The sequence below is a fragment of the Nelusetta ayraudi genome, unplaced genomic scaffold, assembly GCF_046127955.1.
Source record: "Nelusetta ayraudi isolate G7.1 ecotype Tasmania unplaced genomic scaffold, CSIRO-AGI_Nayr_v1 ptg000090l, whole genome shotgun sequence".
NCBI lineage: Eukaryota > Metazoa > Chordata > Actinopteri > Tetraodontiformes > Monacanthidae > Nelusetta > Nelusetta ayraudi.
Window position 1 is genome coordinate 3,690,959 of NW_027466140.1, and position 19,623 is coordinate 3,710,581.

Sequence of the window (19,623 nt, forward strand, 5' to 3'; positions counted from 1 at the left end):
GCCTGTCAATGAATGCTAAAACGCAGTCGCACCTTAAAATGGGAAGAAAAGGAATGCACCTGTGTACTTTGTTTTCCATTTGAAAGGAACTTGCAGGCCTCATCCAGCGGCTTTCATTCCTTTATGTCAACCAATTGGGATTCAACCAATTGCTGTTGATGTAAATAAGTGTGTAAAAGCTTTACGTAGCACATTTTATTTAGATCCTTTTTTAAAATCTGTACTCCAACTTTGTATTTCACGTTTATTTTAAATGTCTTTATTTTCTGATCAGATAAAGTATTTGATGTCTTAGAAATAAATAAAATCAACTGAGGGTCACATTTTGAGTGAAAATGGAATTGGCCAAAGATCTCTTCATTTTATTTATTTCAGATGTAATTTAACATGTTGGGTCTGGAATAAAAAAAAAACATGCAAATGTTGCCAAATTTGACGCAGTAATTGGACAAATTGTCACAGAGTGACTTGGTGAAACGCAAGCGCTGCCTGGGACGTGTCAGAATGATTTGAGCATGTGAAGAAAGTCAGAAAGGAGTCTTGTTTCTTCTAAAAATAGCCTCTATATAGATCTTGTAACCCTCAGCCCACAGGTCTTCTTCCCCCCCCACCACGAGCCACAGAGCACTATAAGACCTTCGAGAGGCTGAGAGATGTGACATAAGGGCGTCAGAAAGCCGACAGGAGGAGGAAGATTCTGGATGACGGCTGATAAAAATTAATCCTGAAAATTAAAACTTTCCGGGAGACCTCAGAGGTGAAGTCAGAGCCAAAACACTTTGGCTCCCTGGCTCGGAGAAGCGCCTACTCAGCAGTCAGCTGCCGGACACTTTAATCTGGGCCCAACTGAAGGTTGACATGCGACTTTTTGGCTTCAGCTTCGCTGGTCTTTAAGGTAGGAACTCATCATTTGGTCCCTAAAAATTTGAAAACAAGCAACTTAGTCAAAACAAGTAACTGTAAGGAGTCTATTTTCTAAGTAAGGAGGTGAGCTCAGCGTATCTTCTGCAAATCTTCTGCAAATGCAGTAGTGCACATTTTCTGACAAGGTGTCCAACAACACGTTGGCTGCTGTTTACTTTTGTGATTTTTGACACTTAGCGCTTTTGATTTGCACTCCTGGAGATTTCTTCCTTAACAGGAAGCACTTAAAAATATGACAAATTAGGGTAAAAAAAATAAATGTTTGTCCTTACATCCAAGCATGATGGACCTATGTAGAGGTGGCTGTTGCAGTGGCTGTGAAGTGAGGTAACCTACGGTAAACCACTGTGGAAATATCACACACAAAAGGGGACATAATAAAACCCCGTTTAATGTTCAGTTTTAAGGCGACACGTGTTGTGTTGGATCTTTGCGCAACCTTTAGTAGGAAAACATCTAAGTTCAGCGCTACTCGGGGGGCAAGTCGCCCCTATTTTAACCGTTCAAATCAATAACCTTGCCACCAGAGTTCAGCGCCTGCTATTTGTGGACCTGTGGCCAAAGTGACCAGCGTGGATGATAATAAAGGAATAAAGGGGGTGGGGGAGTGGGAGAAATGCACAGGCTGTACGTGGGGGGGGGGGGGGGGGGGGGGGGGGGTGACGCATTGCTGTGCAAAGAAGAAAAAGAAAAAAAAACAAATACGCAAGTGAATGAGCGGCAACAGCAAGATGGTGAGCGGCCAGAAGCTCCAGCTGCAGCTCCAGCGGCAGCCACGCTAGTTGCCACCCGCCTCGACGACGCACCGCTCGGCCACGCTTCTGCCTTGCAACCGACGGATGGAGCCTCTTCATCCTGCAACATCTCGGTGGCCGCGCTAAAGAGAAGAAGCCGAGGAGGAGGAGGAGGAGGAGGAGGAGGGGCTGGGGGAGGGGGAGGAAGAAGACGAGCGCGGTGACGCGGGGGAACGAGCTCCTCTCACGTTGTGTATCCTGTTGATTCTCGGCTCGTCAGTAGAACCAGCGGAACCTGCTCGCAGCAGCTGCATTTCATGGCTCCTCTCCCGGGCTGCTGTTCACACAGAGGACGGACCAGATTCTAGATTATTTTTTCTCCTCCTTCCCCCTTTTAAATTTTTATTTTTCTATTCTCCTCACCATCGCTCGGATAGAAACACGCGCTGCGCTTGATTTTTTCCCCCTCCTCCTCCTCCGGGTTGTGTTGCTCCTTTGTCAACAGCAGCGCGTGTCGCGATTTTTCTTTTCTTTTTTTTGTACCTGATTTTTAATTCCACCCCCCCCTCCTTTTGCCGGGGTTGGTCGGCGAGCCACGCACAAGGCGATTCACGGTGGCGGCGTTTCCTTTCATCCATGTGCATTGATGTAGCGGGAAACGTGGAGGAGATAAGGTGGGTTCCCCCCTGCCCAGCATCCCCTCCTCCTCCTCCTCAGCGCGCAGACACGCCGCTGCTTCTCGCCGCTTGCAGACCCCCCCCAAAAATGCCTCGTTTGTCTGTGACACGCGCGGGAGCCGCTATACGGCCGGATGGACGCGTCCATTGATATCCAACTGATAAACACCTCCACCTCCTCCCTCCCTCCCTCCCTCCATCCTCCTCATTAGCCGCCACGGTCCGCCTGCTCGCGGACTGAATGGCCCCGCGTTTTGCTGCGCGCAACGGCAAAGTGGTGTTGAACATTTATGCGTATGTGTGTGCGCGTGTGTGTCTCTTTCTCTCTCTGTCCAACAGAGCCCTTATCTCGGCACCTGGAACCTTTGCGGAGGATTTCCCCCGAGGGCGGCCGCCAATTAGAAGGATTTCCAATCTTGTCTAAATCGGGAATTACACATCCAAACTGGGATCTATGAGTGGAAAAGTGGCGAAGCCCAAAGAAGACAAGGATGCTTCCAAGGGTAAGTGAGACGCCGAGCCTCGCGCCGATTCACACACCAGGAGGGGGATGATTTGTTTTTGTTTGTTTTTTTCTCTTTCTTCCGAACCCACCACGCTCTCTCTCTCTCTCTCTCTCTCTCTCTCTCTCTCTCTCTCTCTCTCTCTCTCTCTCTCTCTCCCATTCACCGCGGCGCTTCCTCACACTGGGAACAATGGCAACCAGCGCAGACGGGGGAGAAATCGCAGCGTGTGGTTATTGTGCTCATTTTCTTCCCTCCGCCTTCCCAAAGATCGTTTAAGGCCTTTCCATTGCATTGCGACGAAACCAGACAGAATGTAAATCTGAAATGATTTGGACGTGATGATCGTGGCGCCACTGGCATCCTGTTGGAGCGCATTTCTCCTCGTCCGCATCCTCCGATTCTGCTCACATCACATGTGGCGGGGTTGGCACGTTGTAACCAGTGGCGTAGAAAAAAACCCATTACGTCTTCATTGCCATGGGCGCAGAGAGACGCCAGCGAGGACGTGCAAGACGCTGTTAAACGCACAGGCGCACACAGACCTCTCCTCGGTCCTTTGTCTCAGTGCCCCCCCCCCCCCCCCCACACACACACACACCTTCAACCTCCCTGTCCCTTCCATATTTAATAAATACACTCATTTAATAAGCAAAGCACGAGGCTGTTCAAATGACGCACATCAAGTGGGTCACGCGGGGGCAAAGGAAAGATCCCCAGCGCGCAATCCAGTGTCTTTAACGGTCTCCTGATTGGAATCCGGAGTCGTGACACCATTGTGTAAAGATACTGCCGTGGCCGCGGGTCACCTGAGCGAGTGTCACCTGACGAGCAGCCCGGAGCAACAGCCTATATTTACACCACGGCGGCGGCTCGCCCACTTTTACAGCCACAGCAGCCATCGGCTCACTTTCTCGTTCACGCCGCTCGCAGGAGAGATCAACAGATTGTAATTGCATTGTCTTTGACAGCACCGCCTCAGGTGGCAACCTCCCAACCCCCACGTGCAGCCTTGAGCCGTGCATGCGCGAAGTGAAGTTGTAGCTCCTGAGAAAAAACAACTTTTTTATTGTTGTTTCTTTGTGTTATATTCTTCAGAGTCCAGCAGCTTTGAAGATGACGAAGGCACAGCAGATAATTAACTTAAAAAAAATATATATATGTTTTTATCTTCTTAAATTAGAACTTTAATCAAGTATTGTACTGGACCAGGCATGTAAACCCAGTCAGTGGGTATAAAACAGTCACAGTGTGCAAGTCTGTCCATGTTTTCTTGCATCAATGCTGCTTCATTCAGAAAAAACAAGTGTAAAAAATTACACAATTTGAAGGTTAACCTCTTCCTCAACTTTTCCTCTTGCTGGAAATCGATGTATGATTCATAAACAGCCTTCATCTCTAAACCCTATATATACATATACACATACACAACACTTCCTCACCAATAAATACCTGAGGCCCAGCAAAGTTCAGTCTAGTTCAGTCTAGAGAGGCTGAAGCGGTCCCGGGTGGTACTGCCATAACAATTTAGGATGCTGGAAGAAAAAAAAAAAAAAAAGATTGCGGATGAAGCCGTAACAACAAAGCTGCATTTCAAGCATGTGCCATCAGTGGGGAGGGTCACACAGTGACAGCTGCCATCCATCAAAGAGGTGCATGGCACAGGAGCAGGGAATTTCGTGATGAAAATCAGCGCTGACCCTGCCAATGTTGGCAGTGTTCAGGGAAACGGTCCATTAAAGCCGGAACCACCTGCCATCTTTTTTTCCCGCTCCAAACTGTTGGCCAACACTGAGGCTTCGGACTGCCCTGCTTTCTTCTGGACTGTAGTGATGCTCAGCCTGCTCTCGGCTACTGTCATCACTTTGAATAGCCTTTCTTTTTTTTGGATAGACAATCCCAGAGTGGCCCCTGCAATCTGCTAATGCACAATTATTCTCAGTTTTAAAGGTCCCCATATTGCATCCATTTTCAGTTCTGTGTTTTTCCTTGCGCTTGCTGCAGTGGAGCAATCCTGCGCGATTAATCACCGCCCCCCTCAAAACAAAACAAAACAAAAGAGAACAAAAAATGTCTGCAGGTATCAACCCTCCGTTTACAGCCTGCTGCACAATGCTTATGGCCTTCATTTGCGTGAATGGAGAGAAAAACAAAGCAACCTTAAGTCTCAGAGGGTTGGATGAATGCCCTCCAGAGTTGCTTTAACAAAGTTTAGTGTACCTTGTGACATCACACAAACCTCCTGCAAACACGAACCGAGTTGACTTAGACTGATGTCAGTTGACGTACTGACATCCTGACAACGTTGTTTTTTTATTTGACATGAGGAAGCTCTGCGTTGCTTTCCTCTCAATGAAAGCGCACTGAAATGATAAACGTCCTCTGCGCTGGTCCTGGCGGCAGTCATATTAAAAAACTGTCAGACCACTGAGACTCTACTTTTCTCAGTTCAGAGACAGGATATTTCTCTTGTTTAATGAGTGCTAGTCTTTTTTTTCTTTTTTTTTTGGACAGTAATCTGCTCTCCCCACCACGGCTCTGTAGGAACAGCCAGTTCAGCCTGTAACAGTCTGTGAGACAGACACACACACGCGCGCACGCGCACACACACGCACATGCACACACACACACACACACACACACACACACACACACACACACAGTCTCAGCTTTACAACTTAACAGAGCCTGAAAACTCAGCAGGATGACTTTCCTACTATTAAACCCACGTACAGTAAGTGCTGCACTGATGCATCTTTCTATCTTTCTGGCACATTACCACTTTAACTGTCTGACAAAAATGCAGTACAAAACACATTTTACATCTTAGGCTCTGGAATGTCAACTTGTGGAGTTTTATGATGACTGAATGGTCCTGAATTATGCAAAATCCTTCTTATTTACATTCACCGACATTAATAAGTGTCCCTGGCTTGATGTTGATTCACTGCTGAGAGTGAATCAACTCTCCTTGCCCTCATAAAATGTTTACCTAAACAAACTTCTCTTGATATCATCCCTTGGTGATGGCACAGAATCACTGATATGTCTAAGCTACTGACAGAAACCCAGGCCAGGTGTTGTTTCCACCCTCCCTCCCGTCTCTCCAGGAAAGAGAAAAATGCACAAGGCCTTGATCCATGTTTTAGAAAGTGTGAGCTTAAAACACATGGTTATCAATATCAGCCCTTTGTGACGTCACAAAAAGACACAATACCCCTAACGCTGAGGTAATTATTTATTGTTCGTGTCCCCTTCTATAGTTTTAACAAAGTATCAGTTTTAGCAGGTGGCTAGAATAGCATTTTGGTAGAATATCGCAAACAGAGGGCTAAATGTGCTGTTTTCTGTAGGTCGAGAGACTTCTGACTGTTTAATTGGATTCTAGGATGGCAAGTACAGCGTGTAAAAAGTCAGAACAGCGTAGGACGTTTAACCAACCTGCATTTATATCGTCCCTAAACGCTTCAATCTCGCAGGCGAACATCTGCGTCGCTGTCATTTGCCGTCACTCGACACGACTCTTCATCTCGGTGCGGTACCTATCAATAACCCCCCCCCCCCCGCTTCTTGCCTCCCGCGTTTAGTAACAACTGCAGCTCCGAGCGCAAGCAGGAGGGCGCACTAGTCTCGCATATTTGTGGGCCGTGAAATCCGGCACGAAAAGCCGGTCGTGGATCGATCGATGGGCCCAGATGAGTCGACTGCTGCTTCATTAATCACAGCGCAGGCGGCTGCTCTTGTCCTCCACCGCGCCGACACCTGCTCCACTTCCACCCGCTGCACCGCCCAAGCTGCTTGCGGTGCTTTTTTTCCCACGCAGCGGTGGGATGATTGTTTTGTCGTCTTGACATCGTTTCGCACGCCGGGTCGGTATCTGCGGCGCCATCCGTCACAGCATTTCTGAGCGGCGGGAACCACCTGCAGTTGTTCTTGGCGATTAAAATCTCGCGTGTGAACTCGTTTGCAAACTCAATGTTTCTGCCTCTCCGCTGCCTTGGCGAGAGAAGGCCTCGTTCTTGCCCGCTCGCTGTTTGGTTGGAGAGATTTGTGGTGGCGAGGTCCTCAAACTGTAATCCCGGCATTTGGAAAAGGACTCCAGATAAATCTTACACTTGGCAAGCTCACAGATTTTCCCTCTCTGACGGGGTCAGAGTGATTATTATTTTCTCCAAGATTATTATTTATACCAGCTCAGTGGTCTAGTGGTAGAGTGTCCACCCTGTAGACTGGCAGGTTGTGGGTTCGATCTCTGGCCGGGTTGTACCAATTGCCTACCTGTGGCACCGCTGCTGCCCACCACTCCCTCAGGGGATGGGTCAAATGCGGTGGACAAATTGTGAAACGGCGGTGCAGTTGGTCGTGCGGCCGCCTCAGACCAAGAAGGTTGTGGGTTCGATTCTGGGCCTGGGACCTTTCTGTGTGGAGTTTGCATGTTCTCCCTGTGTCTGTGTGGGTTCTCTCCAGGTTCTCCAGCTTCCTCCCACAGTCCAAACACATGCATCTGAGGTGAATTGGAAACTCAAAATTGTCTGAAGGTGTGTGTGTATATGTGAGTGCGAATGGTGTTTTTTTGGTTCTATGTGGCCCTGCAATGACCTGACGACTTGTCCAGGGTGGACACCCTCTCACCCTATGAAAGCTGGGAGAGGCTCCAGCAGACCCCTGTGACCATTAGCTCAGGAATAAGCGGGTATCAAAAATGGATGGATGGATTACTACTTATCATCATTTTTTGGAAATGCGTGTCGCGATTTGCTTTCATCCTCCTATCGATACCCTAGGTCAAGTACAGCCTTCGGCCAATGACACCCATGGGTCGAATGGTTTCAGGCAAATATTTGGGAGAATGCATTTGTCTGGTTAAAGTCAAAATAAATAAAATCACTTTTCCCCATTTGTACTGGCATCGCTCACAAGGCCAACCTGACTGCAAAGCCATTTTAAGCAAGGCCAAGGTGCTCCTGGCACCGCGCATATGTAGCTGCGGTAAACAGCCTGTGACCATGGTAACAGCAATTGCATCACACTTACTCAGAGCTTCAGCTTGAAGCTCCTGGGGTTCAGTTTGGGGTGTGAAACTGTCCGGTTTGCCCAAGCTGCGCTGTAAATGTGACGTCCAGAAACATCCCTCCAGAAGTTCAGACGAAAACTAAAAACATGTCACTAGTGCAAACATCAAGAGCTGGCGACGGCTTTGTGTTTGCTGGCGGAGGCGTGTGGTGAGAACTTGTTCTTCACGAGGTTTCTGGCCTGTCAGGACGGTGGACCTGCTACTCGTCACAAGCCGAGACTGACGCAGACCCGGCCGCGCCGCCTGGAGGACAGCGGCTCTCCTTGTATTAGCGACATGCCACTCTCCGCTGCTGACTTGTCAGCTGACCTCTGATCTCGAATGTTAGCAACCCCTCTCCTCTAATCCTTTGTCATCTTTAGTTTGTGCGAGACGTTTGGTCTGTGCGACCGTCGCGTTAGTTCCTGGTATAATTCCTCTTGGCTGAACTGGTTAGGAGTGACTGGATGGTCAGATATCAGCATCTACACGCAAAGATGATTGTGAGGAATCTTGCCTCTAACGTGGAATTCTTCCTTGTCTCATGTCATCTCTGTTAAATTCTTTTAAAAGCACTCTGCCCCGGTGCATTAGTCACCTCGCTGCTGGCGGTCTCCAAAGCTGTGCGTCTTCTGAGCCGATTGTTTTATGGACTCTCCCATCAGCCCCTGCAGTTGAGAAAAAAGGCAACAAAAAACAGCCAAGCGCCCAGGCCAAACCAGAAGTGGTGTCACTGTGTCCTCACGTGGCTTCCGTCTTTAATGGCACTAATTTCTCACTTCCTTGATGCGGCGAAACTATCCTGGGAAGACGTCCGGTTTGCTGATGTCATTTGGCTTTCAGTCAAAGATATCATCACACAGATGGGAGAGTTATCATCCTGCTTAATAAAAACTGTAATGGATGTTGGAACATTTGGCTCCCTTGATGAATCTTGCTCCTCTTTCAGAAGCGGGACTGCGCCGTCGGCGGTCGCGTGAGAGGCAAGAACATTTCTTTTTAAACTGCCGAGATGAAATCCTTCCTCCAATTAATGTTTATCTCTTGCCTAATGACCCTCAAAGGACAATGTGAGACGTCAAATAGAAGAGGCCCTTCCTGCTTTTCGCACCGTAAACAATAGATAGTGGCGGATGGACAGCGCTCGATGCTGACGGTTACATAACCGGCTAAAGTGGGAACTTGCAATTTACAGAAAGAGAAAATGATCCATAGGAAAAAAGCAAGAAATCCAGCCATATAATGATATGTGAATGACATGGTATAAAATATCCCCATTAAATCATCTAATGCCTGCACCTAAATTCCCCCCCTCTGTCCTCATCCTAAAAGCAGGGTTGATTAAAACTGAAAAAACAAAGCGGGTTTGGGATTATGCGCTACCTTTGCATTACTGCAGTTTTTACTTTTAGAAATGCACTTATGTTCCTGTCGCTAAACCCATCTCAGGATAATCCTTGTAATTGTTGTAAGTGTGTCAACCTGTCCTGGGAACAATGACGAGCGTCCCTCTGCTGTCATCTGCCCATCACATCAAAGAACTGTGTCACACAGGGCTTTACACTTTTTATCCACTGCCATAATGGTCATGGTATAGATTCTTAAAGTGGAGCACAAATGCAGGGGCGAATGACATAACAGTTTCCTCTGGCCCGTTATCAGCTAAATTGGACTGCGATGACATCAGCAGAAAATGTTCCCAAAATGAATCTGTGGCGGGGTCTCATTTCTTTTTTTCTCACACTGCGGCTTCAAGGAAATGCTGCACTTTTATAACGCTTAGCAATACGCCCAATTTTTTTCCTCTTCCTCTCGCTCTCCTTTATCCTCGACATATGGCTGAGATGACAGATAGCACATGGAATCAGTTCATCCCCATTTAATGCCTTCGCCAGGCATGAGAAAATTCCAACCTGAGTGCTAATGGGCTCACGGCAACGCTGCTCGAGCTCATCTCTTCAGCGTGTTGCAGCACTGACTCATTTGTCTGTAAGCCTTCGTAGCGGCGAAGCACAGCGAGAGCAGCATCGGCTGCCTTCATTATTAATCTCCAAGCACAATGAAGCACAGCGTAACATCTAAAAAAAAAGGGAAAAGAAAGCCTTGAAACAATTGGAGGCGATAAAAATAGAAACTTTTTTTTTTTTTTAAATGTGTATCAGTTTTAAACATTTCAGCGCATCGCGTTTTGTCCTGTGAGAAGCTATTACAGGGTGCTTTTTCTTTTTTTGGTCGAGGCAGAAAGAGGTCACGAAGGCAATTACTGAGTATGAAGGCTGAGGCTGGTGGTGGCAAGCTGCTGCTGTCATCCATAGCAACCTGCACTCTGCCTGATGGGACTGAAGGACCCCAGTGTGGAATTGTTGCAAGTCAGAGATTAAGGAGATGAGTGATTTCTGGTCAACGCGTCACTGGCGAAGTAATTTCAAGCAGGCCAAAGCTGTCAAATCCTGTCAAGTTTGAAGTTTGTGTTTGTCCTGCTCGATTCCGTCATGTTATAAGCTTTTGTCTGGACATTTTGGACAAAAAAAGAGGAGGTGTCGGGATGGAAGTTAAAGAGCTTAAATAGTAATTTTAAAAAAAAGTTAGCGAGCATGGTTAATGGACATGGTTGTTGACGTTCCTAAAATCAGGCAAATCTATATCTTCACCACTGGATGAGTCTGTGTGAGGCTGCTTCCAATTGTTGCAAGATGTACTGGAGTGTTGAGCTAAACTCTTGCCAAAACCTGCCAGGACAGGAGGTAATTCTGTCCTTCTCTAGCGTGTACAGTCATGATAAAACCGCCATCACTCCAGTGTCCATGCTGGTGTTGGCATGGTGACCAAGCCTGGCTGTGGCTCTCTTTGCCCTCACCTCGAAATGTACCGACACCGCTTCCTTGATACTGGTGAAAGGAATATTCAGATTGGAGCATTTAAAGATGGACATGGACAACTTCAGGCTTGAAAATCTCAGTGGGGCAGCTGCACGGCGTGGAGCTGAAACAAAGCATCTAACATGAGAAGATTGAGCTAGCCAGCCACTCGGCTTTCCTCTGACTGTAACCTTTTGTTTACAAGACTATTATTGTACAGAGTGCAGGTGATTTTGTGGCTGTTCCTCAGCTGTGCTTTTGTTGTATTAGATTTTTTTTCTAAAAAGCTTAAAGTGATTAGAAGTCAAAGATGCCGCCTGCAAGAATAAAGATCCTCTCCGTGCGGTGTGAAGAGCAAATTTACACTTTGTGATTGGTTCAATATTTAGATCTAGAGGTAATCAGGCAGTGCTTCCTCTAGCTAGTTGTACACCATGCCAAGTCATTTTCAAGATCAAGAGGAAGATCAAGCTTTGACCTGAAAGAATCTGGTTGGAGACATTGTTTGTTAAGGTGTGCTCTGTTAGTCATGTCGCTGCAAACCTTGTGGTGCTTGTTATCAAATAAGCGGTTTATACAGTTTGACATTTAAAAAAAGATCAGTTAGTGCTAGTGTGTGCCAGACCTCACAAACATATTTGTCCGGTTGACTCAATTGCTTTTATCTAAAAATCTGCTTTTAGATATTGAGGACACCATTTCAATTGCCTCTGCTGCTATATTAAAATTCTATTTTGCATTTAATTTTTTTGAGCGATGAAAACTGCTCAACACCCCCTCCCATCAATCTGGAGTGGTGAGATAAATCCTCAAATGGTGAATCATCTCGTGTGGAAAATAAATGCAGCATTCAATCTGAACTGTCAGCCAAACAGATGTGAAATCAATAGCTAGCTCATCCTTTTCCTGATCACAATTTAATTTAAGAAATTTGCAGGACTAGTAACAATCAAAACTAAGTGCAATCACTCACTTCAAGCTTTTTCAGTCAATTGAAGATGAGGATGTCTTTTTTTATTTATTTATTTATTAACCAGTTATTTTTTTTTACTGGTTGAGGTTTGAAATTTGGGCAAAAACCAAACAATATCAGTCGATGCCTATTTGTTTAGGCCTCGGCGGACATCCCGTGTCTTCTTTTATCTTCAGCTGGCTGTGTTCTCTCTTGAGGTTAATGCTATTGACCATATTGATTACCGGGTCTCTGGGCTGAGAATAGCAGTTTCATTAAAGTGAAGACATGGACTCAGTCTCTGGGGGGAGAAGCGGACAATACTGGAGCTGGAGCTGTTTGTTTGACCTCCCACATGTCCTGTATAAAGAAACAGACCCGGGTCAACGTGGTCCGCAGTGCGGATTGGATCTTTAATTATAGGACAGGCTTAGTAACTCACCTGATGATGTATTATTATCTATATTACAGCATCACTGAGAGGAGGTCAGAACAAATAAATTATAGCCATGTATAAAGCGTATGGATCCATGTCTCTGGGCTGTGTTTAATGCCTGGAATGGCCGTGACATTTAATATTGGCTTCTCTTCATTGCAAACATGAAAGATGATATATTGCAGAAAGCCATTAGCGACGTTCCTTGGAGAAAGCGCCTTCATTCAATAATGAGGACAGGAGATTGGAAGGGCAACACAGCCGGAGTGGAATAGTCCCGTCTGGTGCAGGAAACGGCAGAATATTGAAGCCTTGCGGCGGCCAAGACTCAACAGAAATGTCACGCACGATTGTTTTGATTTTTAGTTAATCTGATGTGACGGATGGAACGTTACCCAAATCCATTGGACTTATATCACATATCCATCTAGGAAAGAGCCCACAGGAAATGTTGATGGACATTGGATAATCTGTCGTTGGCATTTAAAGAGGATCAATCAAATTTCTTTTCCTCAACTGTGGCGTTGAACTAAATTCTTGCCAGTCGGGAGACAATTGAAACTGTCTCATTGCAGCCAACGTTGTCACAATTAAACCTTATTGGATGCTGACAGGTCCTGCAGTACAGGCAAATGGAAATGATCCAGGTGTGAGTTTTTCAAGCTGGAGTTTCCAGGCTTTACGAGGTTACGTTTGAATCATTCCTCAGCCGTCACTGTGTGTGAAAACTTAAAAGGCAAGTGCTAAACGTGAGCTGTCCAGCCGTTTCCCAGAATAATAGGAGCGGAGGGGAGAACAACCCCATATTGTTAAAATGACGGCTAAATATAGCAACAGGCCTTCGCTGGTCCCTGAAGCCAATTTAACACAGTCTGGAGCAGCAAACATCGTGGCTGCGCCTGCCTCCTTCTCATCAGGGAGACATAATTTGCATAATGAGACGCTGCCACGGCAACGCCGCCCGTTGTAGGCGCGGGAGTCGTCAGCCGTGGGGGGTGGAGAGCGACGCGCCCACCTGACATGCGTGCTGCGAACGCCATCGCACGTGCGCGCACACGCGAACGCATGAGAGCATGAGAGAGACGGGGAGAGATAGAGAGGGTGTGTGTGTTGTGTGTGCGTGTTTGCTGTAGGTGGGCACTGTTCATACGCTGTGTGTGAACAGCAAAGATGTTTCACGTGACTCTTGTTTTGACTAGATTTCAAACTGAGTGCAAATTTTCACCATTCTGCAGCTTTATGATGTTATGTCACCATTTTTTAAACAATTCTCAAAGCTTTCAGTTACTGTTGTGTTGATGTTTGGAAGAGGTACTACCGTGTTTGCAAATGGCCGTGAGAGTGATGAGCCCAGTCTGCCTCCTTGTTTGTCTTCCAGTTGAAGAAAAAACAAGAACTGGTGACCAAGGAGAGGATAATATCGACAAAAGCTGTATGCCTAATTTTTATGATAGAGGTGGCACGCGCCCAAAAGTGATGCCAAACAAAATAAACTGCAGACGTGCTGCCTTGGTGATGGAGCCTGAACAAAATTGTCCAATAAATGTTTTGGACAATGAACAGTCAACTGCTCGGAGGAGTCAGAACAATCTGGTGTCTCTCTCCTTTAACCCCCATTGTACCCTCTCGACTAACAATGTCTCACTTTGCCTGGCACACTTACACCGATATTCAAAGGTTCCCCGTGTGAGGCAATATTCACTGTACAGTTGTTTTGTAACAATGATGCGCCTCCGGCCTGTCAATGAACTGCACAGAAATTAGAAAAACATCTACTAATACTGGAGTGTGACGGAGCAGGAAATGTGCTCTTTGTGATGTCACAAATGGCATTGAGACCTCTCCGAGGCAAGTGACAACACCGGAAAAGCCAGCAGAACTTCAGATTCAAGGATGCTGCAAACTCTATGGCTAACTATGTGGCCCTGCAGCAGCCAGATTCCTACCTATTTGTTGTTGTTTCCGCGATTCCATGTTGCAAGTGTTCACATCATTTTTTTCCTTCTGTTTTCAGTGTAGTTAGAGGGGACAATTCTCAGGCCTTCGCTGCGGTACCCGGCGAGAGCGGGATAACGAGATGGGGGGGGGGGGGGGGAGGGATCGAGTGAGGGAGAGAGATGGCGGCCGGTGATCTAACAGTAATCCTTTACAGCGGCACTGGCTCCCATAAAGGAGATGAGCGGAGCTGTGGGCGAGATGAAAAGGTTACACGCAACCCGGCAACGGAAAAGCTTCAGCCTCGCTGAAAGGTTACAGTGGGAAATTGAGACGGGGACAATGGACAAATTGCTCCAATTGGGCCGCTAACTCCACTCGGCCACTTAAACCCTCTCGAGTGCCCGTTTCACCGGCACTTCCAGCACGATTCCATTTCCCTAAAAGAGGAGCGAAAGTCCCTGACCTTTGACCCTGCAGTCAGTGCTCATTGTTTGTTGCTCCCAGGTCAAAGACAGATTTGTTTACCATTGCAGTTTGGGATTTCTCATTTCAGTATCTCATTTCAGGATTTCTGTTAAGTTTGTTTTGATGAATCCAGTTTAATCAGCCGAACAAAGAAAACTGTCTAATTTTAGCTGGACTTCCGTCTTAGAGCTGGGAAAGTGTTCAGATTATGAGCCTCATCCTGATTTTTTATCTTGTTGAGTGTCTGGTGTTTATGCCGCATGCACACAAACACACACACAGACATAAAAACCTGCAATTTTGTGTGCCTGGGTACACACAACACAGCTGTTTACTGTTCCAGCATCTTACTTGCACAGGCGCTTGTGGTGTTTTTTTTTTTTTTCAAAAGCGGAAACCAGCAAGTTTTCAATATGAGGAAGATGAGACTTACTGCTGTAGTCGCTGTAAATGGGAGTCAATGTGCATCTGCCTTTGTCTTCAAAGCTCAGACCCTTCCATCACAGCAACCTTCATGCATGTGTGAAGGTGAAGCAACGTGCAACACTCCCCCTTCCCATTAAGCTCGAGGTGGATCTTGTTCTCACACGGCAGCTTCTGCGGAATGCCGCATGCTTCCCGTCTACTCTGCCTGTGTGTTTTCTTTGTTTTTGGCTCTTCCCAGCAGATCAGTGAAGAGGCATCTGGTGTTTGTTTACAGCCCAGGTTTTTAGGTTTGTTGTTTTTTTGTATTTTGTTTTTGCACTGTCCGAGCCTTGTGTACATTGTACTGCGCCTATTTGAATTTGACAGCATGTACGGTACGCGAACGAGTGGTATGAAAAATCCTTTAAATAGTTTTCGGGCTTTGGGGCATTTTCGTCCCCATGCACAGAAGGTGTTGTTAACACAGTGTGGAGGCAATCCTCACACTTACCCTCAGATCATTCGTCATCCCAGTTTAAATACGGCGTGTGCATGGCTCTGTCTATGCGTGAACAAATAAATATAGAAAATGCACTTTCACTTGTTTCATATTGTTGTTAAAAAGGTGTCAGTTTGAATCTGTCCCCTCAGTCCTTTTCTTTTGCCAGCCATGTGACTTGCATAACACAGTAGGCATGCGTCACCGGCGCGACTGCGTTACTTTGCCGATGGATATCGATTTCGGATCGGAAATTTGTATGCGTCCATTTCCCCCCCCTCAGTCATTCATGGATTCTAAAATAAAAATGCGTCTGGTGCAAAAAGATCAATCCTTGACATTCAGAGGGCACCCAAGCGTGCGACGCCCACGACATACAACTCTACACACGCACTGTAGCCATCAGGCAAATGGGCCTGGACGCACGCGGCACAGTGTTGCGCAGCATTATGTAGTGTTTGTGTGGAGGAGTGGGTGGATGCTTCAAAGCTCAAAGACACAGATGGTTGTTTCTCCGTCTTTGGCTCTGGGTCTCGATCTGTTCTTGGCCGTGGCATTAGAGTCGTACCTGCTCCTCTACACAACACAAACAGACACACGTGCACACACACACACACACACACACACACATGCACTGGAACGCGGTCAAGCCATTGAGCCTGCGGGGATAAGTGTTAGCCCTGCTGCTGCTGCACATGACCTGCACTGTGTGTGTGTCAGAGATAATGGTTCATATTGAAATACTTCCTGACGTATCCTGTAGTATCCCAGAATCACATGGTAGACTTGGATGTGTATATTTTATTACTCATTTCATATTGTTGTTAAAAATGTGGCAGTTTGAATCTAACCCTGTCCATTTCTAATCTCCTCAGTCCTTTTCTTTTGCCAGTCATGTGACTGCATGGCCCAATAGGCTACTGACGTATCCTGTAGAATCACGAAGAAGGCCTAGGTGTAAATATAAGGCTTTGTACATACATATATTCTATACATATATCCTGTTTCGTATTGTTGTGCCAACCTTTATGAAAAATGAATGGACTATGCTAAATTGGTTTGTATTATATTTGGCAAATTTTTGCCGGTTCCCTGATATGCTGAAATTTTTATCGCAAGTCAGCCACTGGCCAGGATTCTGTGATGCCGATAGCACAATGTGTTGTTGGGTAAAATACAGCAATTTGATGATAATTAGATAGAAATAAACAAATGTGAAATTGCTTAGACGTCAATGTAAACTTTCATGATTAATGCAGAGAGATTTTAGGATTGTGCGGTAGGTACTTAGCAGACCCAGAATCAGCATGGTGGTTAATAGGCTGAGCAATTAACGAGGCTACAGCTAATGTCATGGAGTTGATTTAACTGGAAATCAGCAAACCCAAATCATTGGGCAAGTTCTGGAGTCCAAAGGGAGCAAAATGACAGATTAAAGTTAAATGTGTCCAGATTCTTTGAGCAACCCAGTTTTACAGGAAAAACAAAAAACAAAAAAACAAAAGTGGCTTTAACAGGTGCATCACCAGTTTGCTTGCAGACATTATGGAGAAAACCCACAATCCTTGGCCACTAATAAACACAACCCCTCCCCTCCTGACGTGAAATCCAGAAATAGCCCAGACATAATTACAGCGTTACACGATTCTTCCCCTGCTTTCTTCCCCTCCTCCCCGCCAAACTATTTTGAGCTGAACTTATTACGGCCGTTCTGCCACTAATTAAGTTGTTTGTCTTATGCAAAGCGATCTCCGCCTGCCCACTGCTGCTCGCTAATGAGTGGCTGTGTCACGGCACCCAGCTCGCAGATTGAAGGGGATCTGAGAGCAGGGGGACCAAAAGGAAGGAAAGCAAAACTGACCCGGCGGTGGCAGATTTTCTAACAAGTGGCGCTGAGTCCTGCCAGTTTGCGTTTGTTAACAGGCAGTTGTGTGGGAGCCGGAGAGAAAAGCGTGGAGGTTGCTTTGAGCTGTTCTCTCACTGCAGTGATAATAATTGGAATGGAATAAATGTGAATTTATATATTTTTTGTCGCCTATAACTTTTGGTTTTTGCACTTTTATTTTGAAGGTCCAACATTTTGAGCCCATGCTTCACACTGTAAACATCTAAACCCTCTGAACCGGTGCAGGTGGTATAAACTGCTAATGGCGTTCCAGTCTGCAGTGTTGCTCTGGCTGTTGACTGTGTCATCTTATACAGGGCGCAGCTCCACAAGGAGAAGCGTGGTGGAGGGGGGAGGGTTGCAGTGTTTCTAGTTCATTCTTGGAGCAAACTGGAAACTGAGTCAGACTGTGGCCACATCTTGTGGAATCTATAGTCACAGAATGAATGAAAAAAAAAAAAAATGTGTGTGTGTGATGTATGCATATGGATGAACATTTGCATGAAGATCCATTCATGCGTCGCTGCCCGAAGACTCCTGCATAAATGAGCTCTGAGCAGGCGGTGGCACGCAGAGTAGGACACACACGCTCATCGTCGGTCCAGACATGACATCTCTGCGCCGCTCAGCCCCTTAAGTTAACGATTTAAAGGGAAATGTCGCTGTCTAATCATTCCAAGCGACCGACTTACTGTGCTGCCTCAACAGTGGGCCAGAGCTGCGCTGCTGTTTTACACTGGTGGCCGCATTTTCACAAAGACTGAAGACGTGTGTTACTGTAGGTCACAGATGTTAACGTTAGCTACCTTTCTTATGCTAGCAAATGGCTACAGGCTTGGCAAACGCTAATAATGGCGGCCTGCTGCCATTAAGAGTTATGAGTTTTTGCTAATTTCGTGAAGTTTGCATCTTTCTATACCTCCACAATTTCTCTCTTTATTTAAATAGTACATTACATTTTATCAATAGTTAATTCTGTTGCCTCAGTGCAAGAAGGTTGCAGGTTTGATTCCTACCCAAGGCCTTTCTGTGAGGAGTTTGCATGTTCTCTCTCTGTCTGCGTGGGTTCGGCTACTCAGACTCCGTCCCACTGTCCGAACTCTAGCACGTTAGGCTGATTGGCAACTCTAAGTTGGTGTAGGTGTGAATGTGAGTGTGGGTTTCTCTCTGCGGTGCTGTGATAAACTGGCAGCTTGTCCAGGCTGTAACCCCACCTTCACCCCGAGACAGCTGGGACTCCAGGACTCCTGGGACCTTGAGTGCAGGATTAGCATTGACAGTAAATGGAAGGATGGATGGAAGGATGGATGGATGGATGGATGGATTTTTACACATTTCTCAGTGTGAACACAATAAGGCTAAAATTATTGACTGTTTAATCCAAAGGTATGTGTTTTTCTACACAGTTTATACCTGTAGCTTGCAGCTGTTGTTATACATACTCTGTTCTAAGATGGAGCAGTCCTGTGGGACTCCTGTAAATACATGCAGGCAAACCAAATAAAAGAAATGGCAAAGCTGTGTTTATTTTTGAACAAAATCAACAGCACAAGACCCAGTCGTGCAGGTGTTGCTCGTGGGGTCTGCCGAGGTGACTTCGTGCAACTCTTATTTTGGAGGGGGGCTGGAGGGGGTTTCTCTGCCTCCCGCTCGCTCCTCACCCCTCCTCTCCCTCATTTCTCCCACTTTGAAGCGTGCAGTGCTGAGGGGGGAGGCGGGAGGAGAAGGGGCTGTGCTGTCTCTGCTGGCAGCCGTCTGAATGCTGATGAATGTCGCCACAGATAACCTGCGACTGATCTCACTCTGTCTGTCTCCCTGTCTGATTTTGTGTGTATTTGCAGAGTATCGGTGTAGCTTGAGGGGGCGGCGGGTCGGGAGGTGCGTTACATCTGCGGCCTACCAGGAGATGTGCAGAAGTTGAGCGGGTTTTTTTTTTTGGCAGATGCATTGCTGCTGTTAGGGGTTAATGCCTCCCCCTCCCACGTCTGCAGTCAGTCACTCTATTGACAAAAGGAGACGACGATCCCGAGTGAACTCCCGTGGTTTGCGACTAACTCCACTTTCCTCCTCTCGCAGCTTATTTCTTTTCTCATCAGCCCAAACTCCTTCCAGCAGCTAGACAGAAGGGGCTTAAATCTCTCCGCTTGTCTGCGCTGCCTTTTATCACTTCCACTTCAACTTACTCTTTTAACATCGGCCCTCTCCTTCTCCTTCTCCTCCTCCTCCTCCTCCTCCTCCTCCTCCTCCGACTCAGCCGTGCTGAGATTTCGTGTTAACAAATTTTCCCGTCACTT

At 46.5% G+C, this 19,623-nt stretch overlaps 1 protein-coding gene across 2 annotated transcripts in view; it reads left to right on the forward strand.

Annotated features, from left to right (window-relative positions):
- Positions 1–636: 636 nt before the first annotated feature.
- The window catches only part of fgf13a (fibroblast growth factor 13a), an 82,339-nt gene continuing 63,352 nt past the window's right edge, over positions 637–19,623 (forward strand). The window contains exons 1-2 of one of the 2 annotated variants that reach the window (XM_076046587.1): positions 637–895; positions 2,675–2,838. In XM_076046587.1, the coding sequence (XP_075902702.1) occupies positions 2,790–2,838 (49 nt within the window). In that variant the 5' untranslated portion in view covers positions 637–895; positions 2,675–2,789. Of the gene's footprint in view, positions 896–1,711; positions 2,333–2,674; positions 2,839–19,623 lie in introns of those variants that run through there. The other variant, XM_076046586.1, reaches the window with a different exon arrangement.